General features: G+C 39.4%; 1 protein-coding gene across 1 annotated transcript; it reads right to left on the bottom strand.

The window, feature by feature from the left end:
- Positions 1–21,694: 21,694 nt before the first annotated feature.
- Positions 21,695–23,151, bottom strand: Bex4 (brain expressed X-linked 4). Its single transcript, XM_028777004.1, has 3 exons — positions 22,977–23,151; positions 22,545–22,621; positions 21,695–22,286 (listed from the first exon to the last, which is right to left on the bottom strand). Exon 3 carries the CDS (start codon positions 22,279–22,281, stop codon positions 21,925–21,927), a length of 357 nt encoding a protein of 118 aa, XP_028632837.1. The 5' UTR covers positions 22,282–22,286; positions 22,545–22,621; positions 22,977–23,151; the 3' UTR covers positions 21,695–21,924.
- Positions 23,152–23,679: the final 528 nt, after the last annotated feature.

The raw sequence follows: 23,679 nt of genomic DNA, 5'->3' as shown, positions 1-23,679 counted from the left end.
TAAAAGGTATCTCCATTCTGATACCCCCCATAGTGATGGGTTTTTGGACTGATGTATCATGTTTTTACAGATACTACTACTATTAACAAGTACTTTTATTTTTGATGTAAAATTAAATAATTCTATTTTAGAATAAAAAGTAGAAAATCTATATAAGTTAAAAGGGGAACTAGAGAGAAGAGCAGAATTATCTGCTCCTTTAGACTATGTCAGTAAATATATTTGGATTCTATTAAAAATATTCCTGACATGTTCAGTTCCTTAATCTATTGTTCTCCTTAGCCCTCTGTACCCCATGTCCAATATCAATATTTTTCTTTTGAAATTTTAAATTACATTTATTGTGTGTGCAGTATGTGCTGCAGAGAGTGTGTGGAGGTCAAACGACAACTTACAGGAGTTAGTACTCTTTTACCTTGTGCATCCTGGGACGGAACTCAGGTTTTGCAACAAGCACTTTTATTTCTCCAGGGTTATAACAAATAATTGCAGAGAAAAGAAAGAGGGGAGACATGCACACTCAACACACACACATACACACACACACACACACAGAGAAAGAGAGAGAGAGAGAGAGAGAGAGACAGAGAGAGAGAGAGAGAGAGAGAGAGAGAGAGAGAGAGAGAGAAGATTGTACTACAAGTGCTGTATTCTTTTCTACATTACAGTCATTTGGGAAGTATCTTGAGAATTCTGACTTCTATGGCCCACATATAATCCATTTGATTCATATTCTGAAGATGGGCTGTAAGTACAACATAGCCCCAGGTGAATAATGTATACACCGAAGCATGAGGACCACTGGTATGCACAGTGTGTTTTCCAATATAGATGATGACCATTAGGTAAACAGAATAAGGGTGTTAGAGAGATGGCACAGTGGTTAAGACTATTTGACTGCTCTTCCAGAGATCCTGAGTTCAATTCCCAGCAATGGTGTGGTGGCTCACAACCATCTCTAACGAGATCTGCTTCCTTCTTCAGGTGTGTATGAAGACAGAGCACTCATATACATAAAATGTAAATGTTTTATAAAGAAAGATAAATAGAATAAAACATTGGTGAATAGCTGCTTTTTGAGAGGACGAGGTTCAATTCCCTGCACTCACATGGTGGCTCAGAACAAACTGTAACTTCAGTCCCAGGGGATCCAAAGTCCTCTTTTGGCCTCTACAGGCACAAGGTATGCACGTGGTACACAAATATATGTTCAGACAGAACTCACATAGACGAAAGTCCTGTGTGTGTGTGTGTGTGTGTGTGTGTGTTAATGTTTGTTGAAACTTAAAAGTTAGAATGCTTATATAAACATAAATATGAATTTAAAAGGAAAACATTAACAGTTCTATACATAAGGCTTAAAAGCTTGCTGTTTACAAGGAAATACAGGATTAAAAATTAAAAAGCCAAAGACCAGAAATATGAGATAAAAATTTTTTTGAACATGATGCTGAGCTATGCGTTTTCTTCTTGTAACATGAATAAGGCATATTAGAAAAAAACTACAAACCCAGATGACTTTTCAAGATTGAAACAGCTTTATGGATGCTGCCTGGGGTGGTGTTGCCACTAGATTAAGATTCGAGAGGCTAGGCTTACTGTGACAGTTTGATTAGAAAGGTTGTGTTCATCACCTTGGTACTTAGAGGGTTAGTCAGGCACAGGGCACTCCTCTGGGACCTCGGTCTGCCTTTTGTTTTCTCTGCTCAGTCTTATATCAGGCACCAGCACTTCCAGAGCTGAGAATTGAGAGCTATCCTGGACAGACTTATCTGGAGGGCTGTTGCCATTCCAAGCATGAACATGTTATCTCTTCTTCTGTTAATCTTTCTCTTTGGGGAATTTTTTTGTTTCAGGAGAAGAGATAAAGCCTCAAGCCTTCCTTACTGGAAACATTGTTTAGGACAGACTTTGAGCTAGTAGATGTCTCACTGGTTCTGACTAGGTCACCTGGGATTAAAAAATAAGGAGGTGACCCTTGCTTCAGAGTCCAGTGAACTAGCCTCCGGAATAACTGGCAAAAATGAGGTTAGCTAGCAAATAAGGCCTCCCCATTTTTGTCCCACCCACCCTGTTCAGACTTCTAGAACAGCCTGAAATGTGCTCTGGCCTGGTTCTATGATGAGTTAGCTCTGTGTCTGTCTGATGCACTGCATCTCTAGTCTGTGTCAGCTCAGACCCAAAAGCATAGATGATCGAAGGGAAAGCAAGGGGAAAACATGCTCTTACTCAGTCTTTGCTTTGGAGACTCTGGGCAAGCCAACTGAATTGGTGTTTGGATGCTTTGTAAGTGGCTGGAGACATGGCTCACTGGTTAAGAGCACTTGCTTCTCTTCCAGAGGACCTGAGTTCAGTTTCCAGTGTCCACATTCATAGGCACACAACCACCTGTGTGATTCCAGCTCCAGGAAATCTGATGCATCCGGCCTCCATGGGCACCTTCATTCTCCTGCATGTTCACATGCACACACATACATTTAAAAGAGAAAAACAAAATCATTGAGAAAACACAATTAAAGCTGCTTTTGAAGGTATCATCAGAGGGAACAGTGCAACTAAGTAAGTGATGTTTTTCTTATTTGTCCTTCTGTCTCTCTTGGTTTTTCAATACAGGGATTCACTTTAGCTCTGGCTGTCCTCGAACTCACTATCGGTACTCCAGCCTGGCCTCGAACTCAGAGATCCCCGCCCCCAAACCCCATCCTCTGACAAGTGCTGGGATTAATGCTGGCGCCACAATGCCTGGCTGCTTTTGTTACTTTTTAATTATAGGTATGCGTGTGTCGGTGTGTGGATGTAAGCATGGCTGTGTGGGGTTGATGATGAAGGCCAGAAGCCTCAGATTCCCGCCTTGGAGCTGCCTTTACAAGCAGCTGTGAGCCCTTGGATGTGGGTGCTGGGAACTGAATTCTGCAAGAGTCCTTTGAATTTTCTTTTCCGGAGCTCAGCCCCAGCTTCTGGCATCTTAAAGGAGTCTTTCTTTGAGTAATGAGGTGAGAATTCAAATTCTTTGGTTTTGAAATGTAAAATGGGACCCTTGGGGATGCCTCAGCAGGTGAGGATGTTTGCAGCCAAATCTGAGAACCTGGGTTGGATCTCTGGCACCATAGCAAGGAGGGAGGGAACCAACTCCTCCAGCAGGTTTTCTTTTAAGTCCCACACGTGTGCACACACAGAGAGAGGCAACTAGATAAAGAAAGAAGGGGGTGGGGGGGAGAAAGTAAAAAGAAAAGAAAGACAACGAGGTTAAGTATATACATAGCCTTAAAGATAAATAAATGGATCTCATCACTGTGGGGTACTAATTACCTTCTTTCTTGAAGGGCATCTACTTTTGTTTTACATGTACTTTCTTAAAAAACCAAGACACATAGGTGTCCCAGACATAAGAATCTTTGACGAAACAAAATGGTTCTTCTCTACCACCATCGCTGTGACTGGCTGTGTAATCATTATCAGCTGTGGGTGGTGAGTGATCACTGTGAACTCTGCTTGAGCACAAGTCACAAAAACGTGAGATTTGGAAATAATCATTAACCAAGCTCTGGAAACCCATCCCCTAAAGTGAAGGACTGAGTTTATTGAGAAAGCACATGGTAGAGTAAGATTTTCTGCTTAGAAGTATGAGATCAGATTGGTTAATTCACCTAAAATGAATTATATTTGTATACAAAATGAGACTGAGTTGTGGAAAGCTAATTCAGAAAACTGTATGTCTATCAGTTGGCTACTGTCAGAACCCTCACCTAGCCTTCTTTCTCTCTTTGCATAAGAGAACCAACTTCCGGACAAGCTAAATAAAATAACTAATTCATTTGTAATAAAAGCAAGATCAATATTGTGACTATTTACAATATGTATTCACGTCCAATAAAGTGACATAATTCTCACAAAAACATATAGAAGCTGGGTGGTGGTGCCCCATCTCTTTAATGCCAGCCTGTTCTACAGATCAAGTTCCAGGACAACTAAGGCCTCAAAAAAAAAAAAAATCTTGAAAAAAGCAGTGACAAAAAGAGCAAGTGAGAGAAAGAAATCAGTAAGAAAAGAGAGCTACTGAGGTGCTTTGAGGTATGTAGCTCAGTGATAGACCACTTGCCTAGCATGCATGTGCTCCTGGATTGGGACACAAACATCACATGAAAGTATGTAATTTATTTTATGTGTACTATAGAGAGAGATTCTAGAAAAGCATATCTTTAGTTATGTTTACTAGATAGTTACAGGTTCACCTTTCATCTGATTATTTATCCAGTCCAAAAAATAATTCCTGGAAGACTTATATATGTCTGACTATTGTAGCCCAAATCTACTCATCCATTTCAGAGTTTGAAGACTATGTATTCAGTTGCCCTCTGGGCCTGATCATTCAAAATGAAATAAATATTGTTAACTAGCCATGTGGGTGTAGCTCTGCCAAGTTTTTCATCACTTTTACTATCTGTTCCTCAATCTCATCAGTTCACAATGTAAAGTGGCTGTAGGAGGGTACACACAAGCTTTTGAGTCTGTGAAAATTACTTGAAATATGTATTTGCTTTTGTCAAAACTGTATAAGTGATCAACAGGATTCTTAGTAAGCCAGGAAATGGACTAATCAGGTTTCATACAAAAGCACACTTGTATTATGTAAGGCTGATTGCCCAAATCTCCATTATGTATTTGGCAGCCATGAGTATTGATGATGTCCAAGGCCTGATAATTTTTTCATTTATTTATTGTACTCCTTTGGATAGGACCTAACAACATGCAGACCAACGTTCTTGCCTTCATGATGCATGGACACTCATCTCTGATTTTGGAAAGTTCAGATAAAATTTACATACAGCTATCAAGTATGCAACTCAATATGACTAAAATTGTAAAATGTAACATTTCTTTCTCAAAAGTTTTTCCCTTCTTACCCTGTTTACTGCTAGAAACCAGTCTAGTTATTCCTAAGAGTTGATATTCACTTATCTATTGAGGAACTTTAGATAAAGTAAGTGTACGGTATGCACTTATTTGTAAGTGCAATCTTTTTTTAAAAAAAGGATTGATTTATTTATTTTATGTATATGAATACGCTGTAGCTGTCCTCAGACACACCAGAAGAGGGCATCTGATCCCATTACAGATGGTTGTGAGCCACCATGTGGTTGCTGGGAATTGAACTCAGGACCTCTGAAAGAGCAAAGCAGTCAGTGCTCTTAACTACTGAGCCATCTCTCCAGCCTCATAACTGCAATCTTATCTGTCATTCATTCATTCATTCATTCATTCATTCATTCATTCATTCATTCATATAAGGCTTTAAAATTTCACCTTGGTGGAACAGGAGCTCACTGTGTTACATAGAACAAGACAGACTCAGAAAGATGAAGATAGTTTGCTTTCCTATATATGCAGAACCTAGAAGTATATATTTGTTTATCAAGGCTATCCTGGAACTTCCTCTGGAAACCATGCTGACCTCAAACTCACAGAGATCCATCTGCCTCTGCCTCCCAGGTGTTGGAATTAAAGGTTTGCACTACCACCACCAGGCTCAAATTTATATTATTATCTTACGTGTATGCATATTTTTGCCTGCATGTATTTCTGTGCCCCTTTGTGTCCTTGGCATCAGAAAATGTTGCCAGAAGGCATTGACTTCCCTGGAACTGCAGTTATGGACAGATAGCTGTGAGCTACCTTACAGGTGACAGTAATTGAACCCCATCCTCTGAGAAAATAGCCAGTACTCTTAACTACTAAGCCCCTTCTCCAGCCACTCTAGAATTAAAAAATAAAATAAATGATATGTAGAAGAGAAACTATTTGGGGGAAGAGAATGGAGAGCAGTGGGAGAAAAGAGAAGGAAATGGGGATCAAATTACATTTATCAGCATGTATGAAAATATTGAAACAAAGACTATTCTTTTGTACAATTAATGTACATTAATAAAAATAGGATTTATCTTGGGAAAAGAGATTATATACCTGTAATCCCAACATCCAGGACATGGAGGCAGGAGAATTAACATTCAAGGCTACACAGGAGAAACTATCTCAAAGAAACAAACGCAAGAATGAAACCAAACAAACAAAAAGACTTTTATCTTTGAGCTCAGAGGTACGTGTAATCCCAGAACTCAGAAGGCTTATCATCCCAATACTCTGGAGGCATATGCAGGGTTGAATGTTCAAAGTCACTGAGAGCTACTTATGAAGTTTGAGACAAGCTGGAGCTACACAACACCTTATCTATCTGTCTATCTATCTATCTATCTATCTATCTATCTATCTATCTATCTACCTACCTACCTATCTACCTATCATCTATCATTTATCACTCATCTATCTATCTATCTATCTATCTATCTATCTATCTCTATATCTATCTATATATGTTATAAAATAAGCTTTTATAGTTGTATGCATAAGTACTTTATTCTTTTACTATTATTTCTGCATACTACTCCATAGTGCAAATGCAGAATGGTTTGTTTATCCACTCAGATTCTGTGGGATATGCAAATTGTATCCATTTTTTGTCTGTTACAAATATAGTCCATATATATGTATATGTGTGTGTGTGTGTGCGTGTGTGTGTGTGTGTCTTTTTGTCCACACACATTCTCAGTTCTCTTGGGAAATATCAAGAAGAACAATTGCTGGGTTATTAGACAAGATGAACATTTGATTTTATTTGAAGTTGCCAGACAGTTTTCCCAATTCCAGTCCTTTCACATTCTTATCAAAATGTCAATGTTATGAAGAAACTGCTCTAGATTAAAGGATGTTCCAATTTATCTGAATTCAATGTGACATGTAATATTTGAGTAAGGTTTATGGATCAAATAATAGTTATTCTATTAGTGCCGAATTTTCTAAATGTCGGCATGATTCTATTGGTTGTTTAGAAGGGTGCCTTGCTAAGAAAATAAAATGTAATCAGAATATATTATATGAAAAAATATATTTTCAATAAAAGAAAAATTTCTAAATGAAGTGTAATTTTATATGATTTGTTTTTAAGTTATTCGGCAATGAGGAAGAATGTGCATGTGGGGGGGAAGCAATTTTAAAATATTTATTGGTAAGTGCAATAGAGATGTGGAAATTTACTTTGTTATCCTTGAAACATGTTAAATTATCCACTTCATTATACTTGGAACATTTTGCAAGTACATCAAACCTATATTGTCTGTACTTAATGAAGGGCAAGCTCATGTGGGAGAAAAACAAAGCCAGCAACCCCAATGCATGAGAACAATCCATTTTAAAAGCTTTTTTTCCTGCTTGTTGATGTTGCTCTAAAAAACAGTTTGGTGTGGTCTTGATGAGCAATCTTCTGAAACAAAAAAAAAAGTAGAACAACATTTTTGTCTTTATCTTTGCTGATTTAACTTTAAACTATGAATTAAAATGATTTTTTTGAAATTTATTTAATGTATATGAGTGCACCATTGCTCTCTTCAGACACACCCGAAGAGGGCATTGGATCCCATCACAGATGGTTGTGAGCCACCATGTGGTTGCTGGGAATTGAACTCAGGACCTCTGGAACAGCAGTCAGTGTTCTTAACCACTGAGCCATCTCTCCAGCCCAGCCAATGTCTTTTTTTTTACTTGACACAAAATGCTATTATTTTAAAGGAGTTGTACTCGATTGTTCAGTTCAGTTTAGCAATACTATACGAAGGAGTTGGGGAAAAAAACCATAACAAACAAACAAAAAAAAAAACCCAAAGAAGGAGTTGGGGCTGAGAAAATGATATCCAAAAGTTGAAGTCTCAAAAGTAGTCTGAGAAACAAAGTTTCTCTGTCACCTAGTCCTGTTTCATTTTCAACCATAAAGATAGGCTGTAGAAACTCTCATTTGTCTTTCTAAAGGTCAGCCATAGAAACTGGAATCCATTTTACTCAAAGCAAATTTATCTTGAATCTGGAAATAAGGAAATTCTCTAACCTATCTTGTCTGATAGGAGCTAAGAAGAATTCCCAAAACGTTCTACAAAATGTCCCACCCTTTACCTGAGAAAAAGGAATGCTATTTGGGTCAAGGGAACTCTGGACATGTCCTACGGAGTTTCACCAGCCATTGTCCATTAGATTATACCAGATTTTCAGTCATATATCTAGAGAGCCAGGTCCAATCCTTGCATCCTTGAATGTGAACATAAAAGTGGGTAGATCATGTGGTTAAAGTATATGACTTCCTTGAATAAAATCATATGATATCCAACATGATGCCTTATATATATCAAGGGTATACCAGTAAAGTTATCCAAGAGAAAAATGATTCCAAGCTCCACTGGATGGCCACACACCCAGAAGTATATAGAAACACAAATTTGACTCTGAGGAGGGGGGAGATTGTAAAAAGAAATTAAATAAAAAAGGCAGCATTATCCTGAAGTTATTATAAGATCACAATGTTAATGGGTAATTATCTTTTCCTAGGAACCTGAACTTGAGTAAATTGCTAGGGACTAAAGTGATGGTTTCATTTGTAAAACTTTTGCTGTATAAGTGTAAAGACCTGTGTTTGGATGCCTAGAGCCCATAGAAAGCCCAGAGGGTAGCGTGTGTCTGTAATCCCAGGAGGAGTATACTGAGATAGGGGTTGGCAACAGAAAGATGCTTGGTAGTTCACAGGCAAGTAAATAAAAGGTAAGACATTGTGTTGTTCACATTTTCTTTTTTCTTTCTTTCTTATTATGTTTTGTTATTTTTATATGCCTGTTCGTTCATTCGTTCGTTTGTTTGTTTGGAGACAGGATTTCTCTGTGTAGCCCTTGGCTGTCCTGGAACCCGAGCTGTAGATTATGCTTAAATATTAAATTTTTAAAATATTACATTTAAAGCAATAGGTTTCTAAAGTAGGTATCAATTTTTAAAAATTAGTAAACAAAGTAAAGGATTTTGTTATGGTTTTCTTTTGGGGGGCACCCCCACTGCTGTCTACTGCCACCCTGCCCCTGTTGTATGGTGCATTATTCTTACACTTGTCCTCTTTCTGTTTTCATATCACAATGCTACATTTCTCTCTCTGTCTTTAAATATTTATTTTATTTTATTTATTTCATTTATCTAAGTACACTGTCACTGTCTTCAGACACACCAGAAGAGGGCATCAGATCCCATTACAGATAGTTGTCAGCCACCATGTGGGGGCTGGGAATTGAACTCAGGACCTCTGGAAGTGTAGTCAGTACTCTTAACTACTGAGCTACCTCTCTTTTAACATCACTTCTTCCCTTCTCATGAACCAATTCTAGCACACACACACACACACACACACACACAACTTTAAAGACATAAGAGAATAAATTGTCAGCCTAATGTTCCATCTTTCCTATAGGTGACTGGATTTTCAGATCTCACTTATACTTTCAACTCTTTGTTACTCCTATCATTTTTTAAATTATACAGAAACAGGGAGCGTATCTGGGTATCCTTAATCTGACCACATGAGCCCTTTAAAAGGACAAAATTTTACCTATCTGTTGGAAGAAGTGGGAGGCAGATAGGTCTGAAACATGATAAGGCCTGAACGAATCACTATTGCCAGTCTTCAAGGTGTTTTTTTTTTTTATTGTTGAGCTAAGATACCCCAAACAAGGCAAGTTATAGAAAAAAACAGTTTGTTAGGGTGGACAGTTTCACAGAGTCCATGACCATCATGTCAGGGAGCACGTCAATAGGCAGGCAGGCATGACACTGAAACAGCAGCTGAGAGCCTACAACCTTATCTACAAAGTCAAAGAGAACAAGATAGGGCCTGGTGTAGGCTTTTGAAACCTCAAAGCCCACCCTCAGTTACTCACCTTCTCTAACAAGACCACACCCCCTAATCTTTTTAACTACTCCATTGTGACTAAGCATTTTCAATATATACACCTATGGGGGCTATTGTCATTTAAACGAGCATATTCCCTTTCCAGGTCCCCATAGGCTTGTGACCATATCATAATACAAAATGCATTTAGTCCAATTTCAAAAGTCCCTATAGTTTTTCACAGTGTCAACACCATTTGAACTACCAAGAATCATATGTAAAGCCAGAGAAAAACTTAAGGGAGCTAAAAGCAAACTTTTGCCACAAATTATCAAATAAATAAGGACATTATTCCTATAACTTTAAGGATTTAGATTGTGTCAACTATCTGAATGAATTTAGAAGGAGCTCATTCTCCTAGTTCTACAGATAAAGTCTAAGACAGTTAATACCTTGATTTCAGTTGCTTGTGGCCTTAAACAGAGAATCAGCCAATTTCATTTAAAATATTGATCTATATCACTATAAACTACAAACAACTTGGTTTAAACTTATAATTGTAATAATTTGCTAAATATTGGATTTTACACACATGCACACACACAAAATGATATATCTTTAGTGACTAAAAGTCTCTAAAACATATTTTCCTATGTAACTATCACACAACCATTAAGATAATAAAATTAACATTAAATTAATAGTTGGGCTTGTTGGCAAATACCTGTAATCTCATCACTTAAGAGTCAGAGGCTGAAAGATTAGAAGTTCATGGCCTTGATGGCCTATATGAGACACAATCTGAAACAAATAGTTTTTAAAAAGAAACGTGACACTAATATATTACTTCCTTTTAAACTTAGACTCAAACCTCACTAATGTTTTATCAGTTACTCAAATGAGGTCCTTTTATAAAACAAGGAATTTGTTCAGAATGAACTGTTGAATTTACTGGCCATGTCTTCTTGTTATTCTATAAAACTTGCTTATATTTTGCTTTCATAGACTTAGTCATTTATTTTCTATAGTGTCTCTTTTTTTTGTAATATTTTACTATTTTTGAGAATTTCATGGAATGTATTTGGAATGTATTCACTCCTCTCTCCTAAATCCCTACCTCCACACTCTCAACCCTCCCATGCCTTCCCACATGACTTTGAGATGGCTTCCATTTTTAGTAGTGTCGTTTTACTACTTATTTTAGTTTGTCTGATATTTCATTTTGGATGGATTCAGATTGTGCATCTTTAGTATGACTATGGTGGTAGTGATGTTGCAGTATTCTTTTGCTATCCTGGGTGAGCACACTCTGTTATAGTCCTTTTTCTGTCACTAGTTTAAGATGGTGACTTCTAGACAGTTCTAGAACCTCTTTCCCCTTGAAACCAATTATTTTGAGGAAAGTAACTTTGAGGTAATTCAAACTATGTGCATGTATTTATTTTCTTTAATAAAATCTTTTATTTTCCTGTCCTAGTTCATTCAACTGGTTGTGCTACAGTTTGTCAATATTTATTTTGGTGTTCATACTGTCTTCTATTTGGTTCTTTGGTCCTGGTTAGGCTTCTTCCACAGTATTGCTTTAGTGCCTTGATTTCTAGAACAATGAGTCAGTTCAGGCTCTGTCTGTTCTCTTCCTATCCAACCCACACAATAAACATTTACCCAAAGAGTCCCCATTCCTTGTATTGAATAATGATGTTTAGAGGGCTAAATATGGACAGTAGGTGTAATGGATCTTCCTGGTTGTCAACTTGACTATATCTGGAATGAGCTACAATCCAGAATTGGAGGGCTCACTCGTGATCCAGAGCTTCAGGCTAGAAGATACAAGTTTCTGGCCTGGATCCTGGCATAGAGATCTTGAGGCATAGTGACCATGAAAATCTTAGGCCCAGGCAAGGTAGTACACACCTTCAATCCCTAACTCTTTCCCCAGTTCTGATAAAGACTTGATATTCCCCATCTGATAATGATGAAATGTATCTGATTTGTTCAGGAAGAAAAAATGAAAGGTGGGATTAGAAGGAAAACAATGTAAACAAAGAAAATAGACAGTTATGCTTTACATCTGACCTATGTGATTGATGACTACGTGTTCTGTGCATCAGCGGTAGGAAGGAGACACAGGACTGGCACACTCATCCTGTACCTGGAACTAGGAGAAAGAGAAAGCCAAGAGAAGGAATAGGACATATGGAACTCTGGCTCATAATACTCCCTACTTTGAACCTTTACTGCCCTCCCCCATTCCATCCATATTATCTTTACTCTTCATTGATAGGTGATGGAGTCTTTGATGTTTTTGAAGATTTTGGTGGTTTGAATATGTTTGGCCCAGGGAGCAGCACTATTAGGAGCTTCAGCCTTGTTTGAGTAGGTATGGCCTTGTTGGAGGAAGTGTGTCAGTGTCGGGGTGGGCTTTAAGACTTTTGTCCTAGCTGCCTGGAAAAAAATCAGTCATTTCCAGACTTCCTTTGGATGAAGATGTAGATGGCTCTTCCAGCATCATGCCTCCTTGGACACTGCCATGCTCCCACCATGATAATAATAGACTGAACCTCTGAGCCTGTAAGCCAGCCCCAACTAAATGTTGTACCAATATAAAAGTTTCCTTGGTCATGGTGCCTGTTCACAACAATGAAACCCTAAGACAGGTGTCCATAAAAATGAGCCTAAAGATACTGTGTAAGGAAGACTGTGCTTAATCCCTCCTCATTCCTCACCCCCAAATTTATAAGTAGGATACAATTTGAAAACCATAATGCCTTATATAAGAGATGAATTGCAAGCCTTTTAATATTTATATTGTTATGATAGAGGATAAAACTTTACCTACTTTAGTATTGTCTTTAATCCATATCCCAAGACGGATGCTGTCATTTGCAATGTAGATAACAAGGTAGTTAAATCGAATCTTGCAAATAATTCAAATTAATGTAGATTCCGTCATCTGTAGACAACCACCTACTTCAAACCTACAAAAATAAAACATTTTCAAGATCAAGGTTTTTGAAGTTTGGAAGATTTCTAATGTGATATATTGGTATTCCATGTGTATCCTTACTTGAAGTAGGAGCAAGAACTCTTCTTCTTACCTCAAATTTTGGACAGGAAGTTTAAAGATCATTCAGGGTTCCTGGAACCTGATAGATATCATTATCTGAATAGTTACAGTGAAATCATGAGACTGAGTGGCCAGCTACTTTGCCATCTGAGTGAAGAATAGTTGGAAGGAGTATGGACTGTGCATTTGGGAGTCCTTTTTCCCCCCAGAGGTGCTTTCCAACATGCAACAAAGGCTTGAGAGGGGGTTACAGGTATTTTAGTGTTATCATAGATCTTGGTTATGGTGGTCTTATGTAAGAGCAAGGAAACTTTTGTAGAAACAACCTGGAGATATGTTTCTTTAAGGTTAAAGGCTAAGTATCAAAAGTGGTAAACCCTAGGATATGTATGCTCCCAAACATGCACACACATTTTTGTGAAAGAGTGTTTTGTTGTTGTTTAAAGATTTATTTACATATATATATGAGTAAGTTGCTGTCTTCAGACACACCAGAAGAGGGCATCAGATCCATTACAGATGGTTGTGAGCCACCATGTGGTTGCTGGGAATTGAACTCAGGACCACTGGAAGATAACCTCTAAGCCATCTCTCCAGCCCTTGTTATTTTGAAGCAGGTTTTCATTCTGGTGTCCAAGCAGGCCTCAGACTTTCTATGTGGCACAGGCTGGCCTAAAATTCTCAGTGATTCTATTTCAGCCTCTCACTTACGGATATTTCAAGTGTCCTACCATGCTCAGCTATGGTATGTCTCGTTTATGCTTTGAGACACGGTCTTCTTAAGTAGTTCTGGCTGCCTGAAACTTTGTAGAGAGGCTAAACTCAAACACAGAGATACTAAAAAAAATACTCCAAAGTACTATGATTATCGGTGTGCATCACCCACCTGACTTGTCTTGAAATGGGTATCTGAGGATATCTTTAAAAAGCATAAAGAAAGCATAAAAGTCATAAAAAAGTAACTACCCATTTCAAGAGAAATGGGTGTCTGAGGATATCTTTAAAAAGCAACATAAGAGAATGCCAACTTTAACTCAATTTCCAGAGTAGAAAATGTCAACACCAGATAAACATCTATCATATAAGATTTTAATCTCTTCTAGTTTACTATCTCTCTTCACGGAATGGAAACTTTCATGATAGAATTTGCATAGTTTTCACTTTATAAAAGAGCAAAAAGAGAAAAAAAATCATAAGAAATAGATTTTGGCCAACAGCTTCCAAAATGTGTGTTTGCATAGGCAGTGGAACTAAAAGTAAGATTGTTATTGCCTCTTACAAATTCTATTCACCCAATGCATTTGCTACACTAGCAAAAATGTCATCCAACCTGTGAGAATTGATTTCTAGACCTTAGATAAAAGCAGGAAGGGATGTAACTTTAGGTAACTTTGTGAAGCATTTTTTTTCAACCCAGCCTTTGATAGTCTGTCTGCAAAGAAAACTCTGCCCTCAGCTATCTAACTTGTTTGTCCTTTATCTCTTTCAGGAAGTTCTTTGAATTCCTCTGATATCTCCAGCAAGACTGGAACTTGACATGGCTCTTGCATCCAGTAGTGATGCCAGAACAGTGGGTAGGGTAAAATGAGAAGTCTGGAAGGAAGATCTAATTACTTTAATCTACTTCAGAAATGGCATAGAAGACAGAATAATTCTAGATTGGAGAATTCTGTTAGTTGCTAACTGCTGCTATGATTCTGTGGCAGAAACAGGACACATATTAACTAAATTCTGCTCAGTTTTTCTGCCTGGATTTGTCCTCATGAGCTGTTTTTCCCACACTGCATTGCAGTTAGGTGACTGATTTCTGGCTTTTGGACTCTGAGCAAAATTGGGTGCCATTTTCCTATCTTCCACATGAAACTCCATCATAATTTCTCAGAAGCCCCCCTTTTCCCCCTCTAGATTCCAGTTGCATATAAACACAAAACAAAAATCTTGATAGTTGGATTAAAAATGATGGAGCTTCTTATCCCTTTGGCCATCGAAGGATTGTAGGAGCAGATCCCACTTCTTCCTATCTGCATTGAACAAAACAATATCTGACTCATCGTTATAATTCCATTAAACCTCTAAGATTGCAAATAGTCTTAGACATGTACTTATTACTAGTAGAGAAATGGGTAGGTTGACCACTGATTTCTGATTTGATTTGGGTTATTAAAATCTTCTAATTAGGGGCTGGTGAGATGGCTCAGCGGTTAAGAGCACTGGCTGCTCTTCCAGAGGTCCTGAGTTCAATTCCCAGCAACCACATGGTGGCTCACAACTATCTATCAAGGGACCTGATGCCCTCTTCAGGCATTCGGATGTATATGCATCAGAGCACTCATACACTAAATAAATAAAATTTTTAAAAAAAGTTCGGGTCAAGCCAAAATAAATGACTTAAAAACCCTCCTAATTATGAAAAACAAAGATCAGATAGGAGCCACTAGTAGTTAGTGTAGATTATCTCTTAATTTTAAAACCTCAATACATTTCAATGTTATGTTCAGAGTTCTTTGATAAAGGACCTGACTATAACACAAAAAAACAAGTACTGTGAATGGCTTCCTCATACTGATAAGCACAGTTAAATGTTATGGGCCCCAAAGGATAAACACAAAACCTAAGTCTCAGAAAATTACCCAAGAGCATGCACCTAGAAACATCAGACCTGGGAATTTAGCTTATTTCTCAACTCTCAGATGAGACTGGGTCGTACAATTTTTGCTATATCATGCTCATGCTCTCCAATGACACGTTGGGACTCATTCATCAACATCTCTTAATACAATGGAATCTTGGAAATTAAGCCCTTCCTAAGGCTTAGATGCCTGGCTCTGGGAACTGCTTTAGTTGACTGAGCCTCAAATTAGCATAAGACAAGAAGACAATCTATTGAATAGCTCAGCTTCTCTTTTTGATTTGACAAGCACATTTTCTCATATATCAAAAGACTTTTGTATTTGTGTATTTATATGTGGGGGTTCTGTGTTTGGATGTGTGTATATGGTCTGCGTATATAAATGTGTTAGTGTGCTCACCCAGATGAGTACTTACAGAGGCCAGAAGAGGATGAGAGGACAGTGGATTTCTTCAGCACTCTCTGCCTTATTCCCTGGACAAGATCTTTCATTGGAGTGGAAGTTTACCGTTTAGGCTAATCTGAGTGGCCAATGATCTCCCAAGATCTGCCTGTCTTTGCTTCCCAACTCATAGTCACAGTCATATGCAGGGCTGCCTGGCTTTTTATGTGGATGCTAGGGATTCAAATTCAAATATGCCTACACAGCAAGCCCTTTTATCCATTGAGCCATCCATTGTTTTATATGTAAGAGTCTTTACACCTTTTTAATGTAATTAATTTAATTTGTAAGTTGGAGAGATGGGCATGCATGCCTTGGTACTATGTGGAGGTCAAATGACAATTTATGGTAATCCATTCTCTCCTTCCATTATGTGGATAACAGGGATAAGTCTTCAAGCTTGGTGGCAAGCATCTTTACCCACAGAACCATCTTCCAGGCCCTAAAAGAATTTTTTATACATAAATGGGCCTGTGTTACACATTCTACTTATCTATTTTTTCATTATTGTGAGAGAAGCAGACTGGGTGTCTGTTTTTTTTTTTCAAGACAGCATTTTTCTGTGTACATCCTGGCTGTCTGGAACTCACTCTGTAGACCATGCTGTCTTTGAACTCAGAGATCCAGCTGCCTCTGTCTCCCAAGTGCTGAGATTAAATGTGTGTGTCACCACCCAGGCACTGTTGTGTTTATAGTAAACTGTCCTTCTGGCTAATAATATTCCACCCACTCAAACTGTCTTCTGAAGCAACTGCATGGTTACACTCTCATCATCAAAACATGAGGTTAACCCTTATCCCCACATTCTCCTCCACAGTTATTCGTGCTTGTAGTTTTGTTTTATTTTTGAGACTTAGGCTCACCATGTAGCCCAGGAGGGCCCTCAGTCTCAAAGGTCTCCTGTCCCTGCCTCCTAAGAATGATAATTACAGACTTGTACCCTGCATCACAGTCACATGCCAGGTTCAGTATGCTTTCTGCATAACTACACCACTAGCTGCGAAGTGCTTAAGAAACACTTGCCTAACAATTCTTTTCTTGCTCTACTTTTCCAAAGCAATTGCCCCTCTGATCTGATTGTACTAAACTCTGTCATTCCCTTGGAAATGTTTGGGCCAATGCTTCAGAGTGACTCAAATTTTGTATTGTTATTGAAATGGGTAGAGGTATCATTAAATTTCTAATTGTGTCCGGAAGCATTTCAAGTACAGTTCCTAGTTTCTGATTGTATTCTCATGCTTCCCTTTGGAAAGGAGCAGAGCAAGCTATTCTCATGAAGCCCTATCTATCTAATCATGACGACTTCGGGAACTTTTTTAAGATGAGAAAAAAAAAAAAGGTGTGAAAGACTCAGCAATTTCAGCTCCTTTAGTTTAGGAGATAACAGGGCCCATATTTTTGACCCTGAGTGCCATAAAACAAGATGTTTTTATACTTACAAGAATCTTTTTGTAGAGTGTATGAATGATATGTCAAGGCTGCATGCAGCTACTAGAACTACCTAATGAATTTAGCAATATTAGGATACAAAGCTAACGTGGAAACATATAACAATAGCCCCTCCATTGCTTCTGCCAGGCATTTTGTCACAGCAACAAGACACACACTCATACAACTGCTTTGGAACATAGGCTTAACTTTCCTCTGTTAGGAGATCACCTCACACTTTCCTCTCATTAATTATTGGGCTTTTAACTCAAGTCTTGCTCCACAATATAAAAGCAGGCACATTTCCTTAAGAAACCCAAATCTACAAACATGAACACATGAAAGACTGATAGGGATATCAGTTTGGTCATCCTTTGTTGCATTTTTATTGGCTTCATACAAATATTTGCGTTCTCCTTTTCAAGGACTTTTTAGAGACACTCACTGGTATCCATTTGTCACTTTAAAAAGACAGACTATCACCAACCAAGATTAAAAATTTTGACCCTCAGATAAGGTGTGTAAATTAATTTAACTACTCACTGGGAAGGTGAAACTCAGTTTTCCTACAGTATCACTCTGATCTGATCTTTCTTAACTATGCACCCCCCACCTCCAGAAAACCCTGTCCTCCACCTTTGCAGAAACCTCTAGAAAGAAGCTTCCTTTAAAGTTTAAACAATGACATCATGGCCCTTGAAACTTTGCTTTTGGAAATTTCTTGTTTTTAACACCAAATTGCCAGAAGATAGTTTATTATCTTTGTGTGTGTGTGGTATTATGGAGTGAATACCCACTCATAAATGTTTGACTAGCGCTTTACTGCTAGAGATACACCTCCAGCCCAAGGTGAGGTTTTCATCTAGCTTAACATCAAAAGCATAGTGGACATGACCTTTATTGCCTCTGGAACATTATGTCCTTATTCCATTAAAAGGACAAGGTCTTTTAAGTACTTGAACAAACCATATTTTGAATCAAAACTGATTTTTATTTCCTCCCAAATCTTTGCACTCATCCCTTGCCAGATGAAGGGGGTTTCTGTTTCCCTTCCTTGGATGGAATCATGTTCTGATTCCTCCCACATTCTTACGTTTGAAAAAGAACAGGTTAAGTGGGGGTGATACAGAATCACTGGTGAGCAAGACAGGATCAAGTGCTAGTTTTTAAAAGTATTGAAAGAACATTCATGAACTTCACTCAATCTACTAGCCTTTGTTAATTGGCCATGAATTTATCACTATACATTTTCTGGCCAGACTATCATCTCCTTTCTCTAGCCAAAGGACACACAATTACAGTTCCAAAATGATATAGGCATGGCATTGGTCTGAAATGTGTTTTGATTAAAAAAATAGTAACTATGATGACTAAATAGCATGAACAACAAACATCAACTGTGTACAAGTGTGCATGAGCATTTATTCATATCAACTGGTGATCAATATATGCTGTAAAAATTTCCAAGCACTGTTCTGTGTAGCCCCTGGAATGAGAAGACAAGCCCCGTGAACTGGGAATTGATAAGATAAAAGCTGCAAACAGAGCTCTGACACAAACTGGCTGTTTGACTGTAGTAAATCATTTTCCTGTCCAGTTCCCTTATCTGTGAAATCGAAGTTTGAACTGATAAAACACCCCTAAAAGACCTGAGACTGAAACTTCTAAGGAAAAGCACAGAGAAACCACTTAAAGATCCCAGACAAAAGCTTTCTGAGTAGGACACCAAATGTCCAGAAGTAATACAAATGGGACTGTATCAAATTAGCTTCTGAGCTGTAAAAGAAATGAGAGTCAAGCAAAAATCAAGGAGAACATATTTGTCAGTTATTCATCTAACAGGATATTAATATCTAGAACATAAAAAGAGCTAAAAAAAATAAAGTTGCCATGCTTGGCAGCAGAGTCCTGTAACACCTGGTACTTCTGAGGCTGAAGTAGGAGGATCATAAACCCAAGCCTTATTTGGGCTACAGAGTGAATTCAATGCCACCCTGACCAGTTTAGTGATAACCTGTTTCAAAAATAGCAAGAGGTCTGGAGATCTGCTCAGAAAAAAAAAAAAGCATTTGTATAGTATGTGTAAAACCCTAGGCTCTATTCTGTGTGTCAAACTCTATCTTCTCTTTCCCTCTAATAATAAAAAAGAAAGTATAAGGATTATTGCGGACAAATGAAGGAACAGCATGAAGTGGGAAGGGATGAGAAATAAGCATGTGTGAAATACATGTTTAAAATCCATTATTTGTAAAATAAATATAAGCTAATAAAAATAAGTTGTTCTGTACTCTAGTTAGAATTTTTTTTGAAGTGCTAGGAAGTGAAGCCAAAGGACTTGTGCCTGCTAGAAAATGATATACCATTGAGCTAGTCCTTAGAAATGCATTTTAAGTAGCTGGGGAAATGGATCAGTAGTTAAGAGCATTTGCAGCTTTTGCAGGAGAACTGGTTTCAATTTCCAACACCCATATGCAGCTCACAACCACCTGAAACATCAGTTCCAGAAGAGCCAATACCTTCTTTTAACTTTCACAAGCACCAGGCATAATACCCAGTACATTACACACACACACACACACACACACACAGTATTAAAATACTTATTTTTTTAAAAAAAGAAACACATTTTAAGAGTGCTTTTTCTGCAGATAAAACTGTCCAATTTTTAACACTAATGCAAGTATGGTGGTTTAAATACATTTGGCCCATGGAGTGGAAGTATTAGGTGGTTTACTCTTGTTGGAGGAAGTGTGTCACTGTGTTGGTGAGCTTTGAGACCTTCTTCCTAGACATGTGGGAGCCTAAAGATGAAGATGTAGAACTCTCAGCTCCACCTGCACCATGCCTGCCTGGACACTGCCATGTTCTCTCCTTGATGATAATGGACTCAGCCTGTGAACCTGTAAACCAGCCCCAATTAAATGTTGTCCCTATAAGAGTTACCTTGATCATGGTGTCTCTCTTCACAGCAGTAAAACCCTAAGACAGGGAGACAGACTTCAGTTTTGATGTTGGGGATTGCACACATTAAGCAGTGGAGTTCTACCATGAGATAAAACTGGTCTCTGATTTTGACTGCTTATTATGATACACAAACTTCTTTCATGAGTGAAAATGGATGGTAATTCTTAGTCTGAAGAAGACTAGACTGAAGGGACTTTTAAGATTTTATTAAGAACTTTTAAATTTACATTATTTCCCTCCTTGTCTTCTCTCCAACCCTTCTTCCCAAATTGAAAGTCTCTTTTTATTACTGTAACACATTTTATGCTCCAGTGTTCTAACTCTCAAAGTATCTGCTGGCGATATAAAAAGAAATGAAGCTTCACTTTTGTTGTTTGTAGCCAGACTTTCTTCTCCCCTTACAACTCCCTAAGACTAGATAAGAAGAAGGACGGAGGGAAAAGGGAGCATCAGTGTTGTTAGACTACCTCCTGCTGATTAGGGCCACTGAGTTCCTTGGAGCACATTTGATCTTCGCCATCAGGATATCTGATTTCTTGCTTCTTCTTTGCACACAACTACTTGACAAACTGCAACCAACAGCAGACAATCAACAACCCATGCACCTTTTAGGGCCCTAGCACTTATATACTCTCGGAAGAGTCCCCAGAATTCCAAACATCGTGAATTATCAGAAATTATCTACAGCTGTTCAAATAATGTCCTTGCTAGAGCAGGAGACAAATTAGTCAACTGCTGTGGACAATGTGAACAGCCCCATATCCCACACCTGGGATTAAAATGGAAACATTCTTGTATTTCTGTGTTTTAAAAAACACCAAAATGGTTGCTATACTTGATTCTTTAAACTCTCCCAGTTTGTGTCTTGTGTCAATTACAAATTAAATATTCTGCATCTCAAAGAGGGTACCATACACAATGCCACCAGGGAAATCCACAAGATATACAGCATGAGGGTATCTCTGAGATTTAGCCTCTCAACTCCAGGACTCTTATGTACACAGAGGAGATATGAGACAGGATAGGTTGTGGCAAGGATAAAAAAAAATGAGATCTTAGATATTAAAAGTGCTTTTAAGGGAGAACTACAGGTCAATCAAGATGGATGTTTCTCTCAGCCCATACTTGCTTGGCCTTATAGTGGCTACCCTCCAGTTTGTCATAACCCCTACTATTATAATGTAAGGCCTTGTAGATTTTAATATTGTGGCTACTAAAATTAGTCACCTTGCTTTTGTTTGTGCTTAATCTACTATACACACACACACACACACACGCACACACACTATACTCTAGAATTATAACTATTCCTTACTGATTAGTTGGGGATGTGAAAAAAAGAATTGCCAATGTCCGAGCAGCTGGGAAAGACACTATGAAGGAAATATAAGAACTGAGTAGACAATGATTGAGCACATATTGCTTTTTAAATTGCTTTATTAATTTCAAATTATGAAAAAGATATTTTTCTAAAATGGGTTAAATTGCCATGCTGATAGGAATGTTTAGAATTAAATGCAACTATTAAACAATGTTTATGTAGAAACCGTTAAGTGGAAACACCAAAAGTTTACAGAAAAAATACCCCACTAGATACAAGCCTGTAAAACAGTAGCCATTTTATGAGCCCAGAAAAAAAATCTTAGATTTCAAGGTATGAGGCAAAAGTCGTAATGATTGTCAGGTTCCGGTGTTCGGAAACGCCTGTAAGGCCTAGTCTGCTGCTCCTTACTCTTTCTCTTGACTTCCGTCCCCTGCACTACAAATCTCCCAACATCTTCTCCCCCTTCATTGTGATCAACATGTCTATTAGGAATGGCCCACAGAAAGTTAGGCACAAGTCGCCTGACTTTCCTTCTGACATTTCCCCCAGGCTTCTTGTTTTCAACCTCTTCCAGATGGTGGGATTCTTCTTCACTTGGTTTGGAGGCCTTCCCACCTTTTTTGTCCTTTTTGTCTTTCTCCACAGTGAGATCCAGTATGACTTGTTTGACTTTGGACGCCATTACTCCTAGAAAAGGAGAGATAAGATGCTTACTTCGTGGGCTTAACAATACATAGAAAGGAGGCACAAACCTGAGCCAGGACCCCCTCCCACTTCAGAGGCTACCATTCCCCTGTGAACCCATTTCCAAGGCCCCTATGGGTACAAAAAATCGGAAGCATGGGATGGAAGAAAAGATAAAAGTAGAGGGGAAAGTTGAACTCCCTGAGGTCAGACTCAGCTTTGCGCACGTTCCCTTTCCCCCTCTCAGTCCCCAGCACCTACCTGGGCCTATCCTTGCCTTCTCCTCTTGCTAGAGATGCTCACCACCAGGTGTGCTGCGAAGCTTCTGCTCCTCGGACCTGCGATCAACCCAGAAGGATGGGTGAGTGGGTGGGAGGGAGGACCTGTGGCACTGTACCGAGCGCCACCGCCCAGGCTCTTCCCGCCGCCTCGGCCGCCTCTGCCCCACCCCGCCGACCACCCCTGGGCCCCCCAGATGCAGGGATGCTGGGGTCTATGGGAACCTGTCGCGGGGTGCATGCTCCTACTCCCCGAGGGTCTCCGCCCGGGTCCGCCGCCTCCCTCCCCGTCCAGCCGCCGCGCCGCTGCGCCGCTGCGCACACGGGGACGGCCACCTGCAGCCTCGGCCTGCGCTGCGACGGCCGCGGGACCCCGACCAAGGGCTCCGCGGGTCCGGGCCCCTGTCCCTCTCACCTGCTCCGCTCTTCCTCCTCCTGCTGCTGCTTTCCGCGCCGCCCGGGCCCGCGCGCTCTGCGCCACCAGGAGCTGCGCCACCAGGAACAGGTGCCTCCGTTAGGGATGGCGGGCTGGAAGAGAGTGAGCCAGGGCAGGTCCGAGACCCAGCGAGGGGTGTGAGCCTGCGTGGGCTAGTCACGTGCCACTTGCGTCAGAAGCCAAAGCTCCGCCCCCGGCCCTAGCCCCTCTTCCCGCCCCCAGTGTCTTGCTGTGCAAAGTTCAGGTCCCTTCTTCACCTCTGGGTCCCTTTAAAGTCTTCCAGCCTGGGCCCTGTCTCTGAGCCTTGGGCATTTCATGGCCTGACAAAAAGAAGGGCCATGTGTGTGCTTTATGGACTGCTGGCCATCCCAGTTGTCTGGGAGATTGATTTTCCCTCTTCTCTGTTTTCAGGATGTCCCTTCTGGGTGCCCTCTCTGCTCCAAAATCTGGATTCTTGTCTCAGAGTTCAAATGGAGATGAGGGCTGGCAAGATAGCTCAGTGGTTAAAGTGCGTATTGTGCAAGCGTGAAGATATTAGGAAGGAACCCCAGAACTCCTGTGAATGCAGGACATGCGTAAATGTCTTTTGGGAAGCCTGTAATACCAATTTCAGAAGTCAGAGATTAGTTAACTGACTTCCTGAATACAGTTTAAATATCCTATGGACAACTAAGGACCTTTT

Source organism: Grammomys surdaster, unplaced genomic scaffold (genome assembly GCF_004785775.1).
Source record: "Grammomys surdaster isolate TR1022 unplaced genomic scaffold, NIH_TR_1.0 276, whole genome shotgun sequence".
Classification (NCBI taxonomy): Eukaryota; Metazoa; Chordata; class Mammalia; order Rodentia; family Muridae; genus Grammomys; species Grammomys surdaster.
Note: the sequence above shows the minus strand (reverse complement) of the source record. Positions and strands in the feature narration are given on the sequence as shown.

Coding starts and splice junctions, on each gene's coding strand:
- Bex4 (XM_028777004.1), bottom strand. CDS start 22,281: ATGGCGTCCAAAGTCAAACAAGTCATACTGGATCTCACTGTGGAGAAA.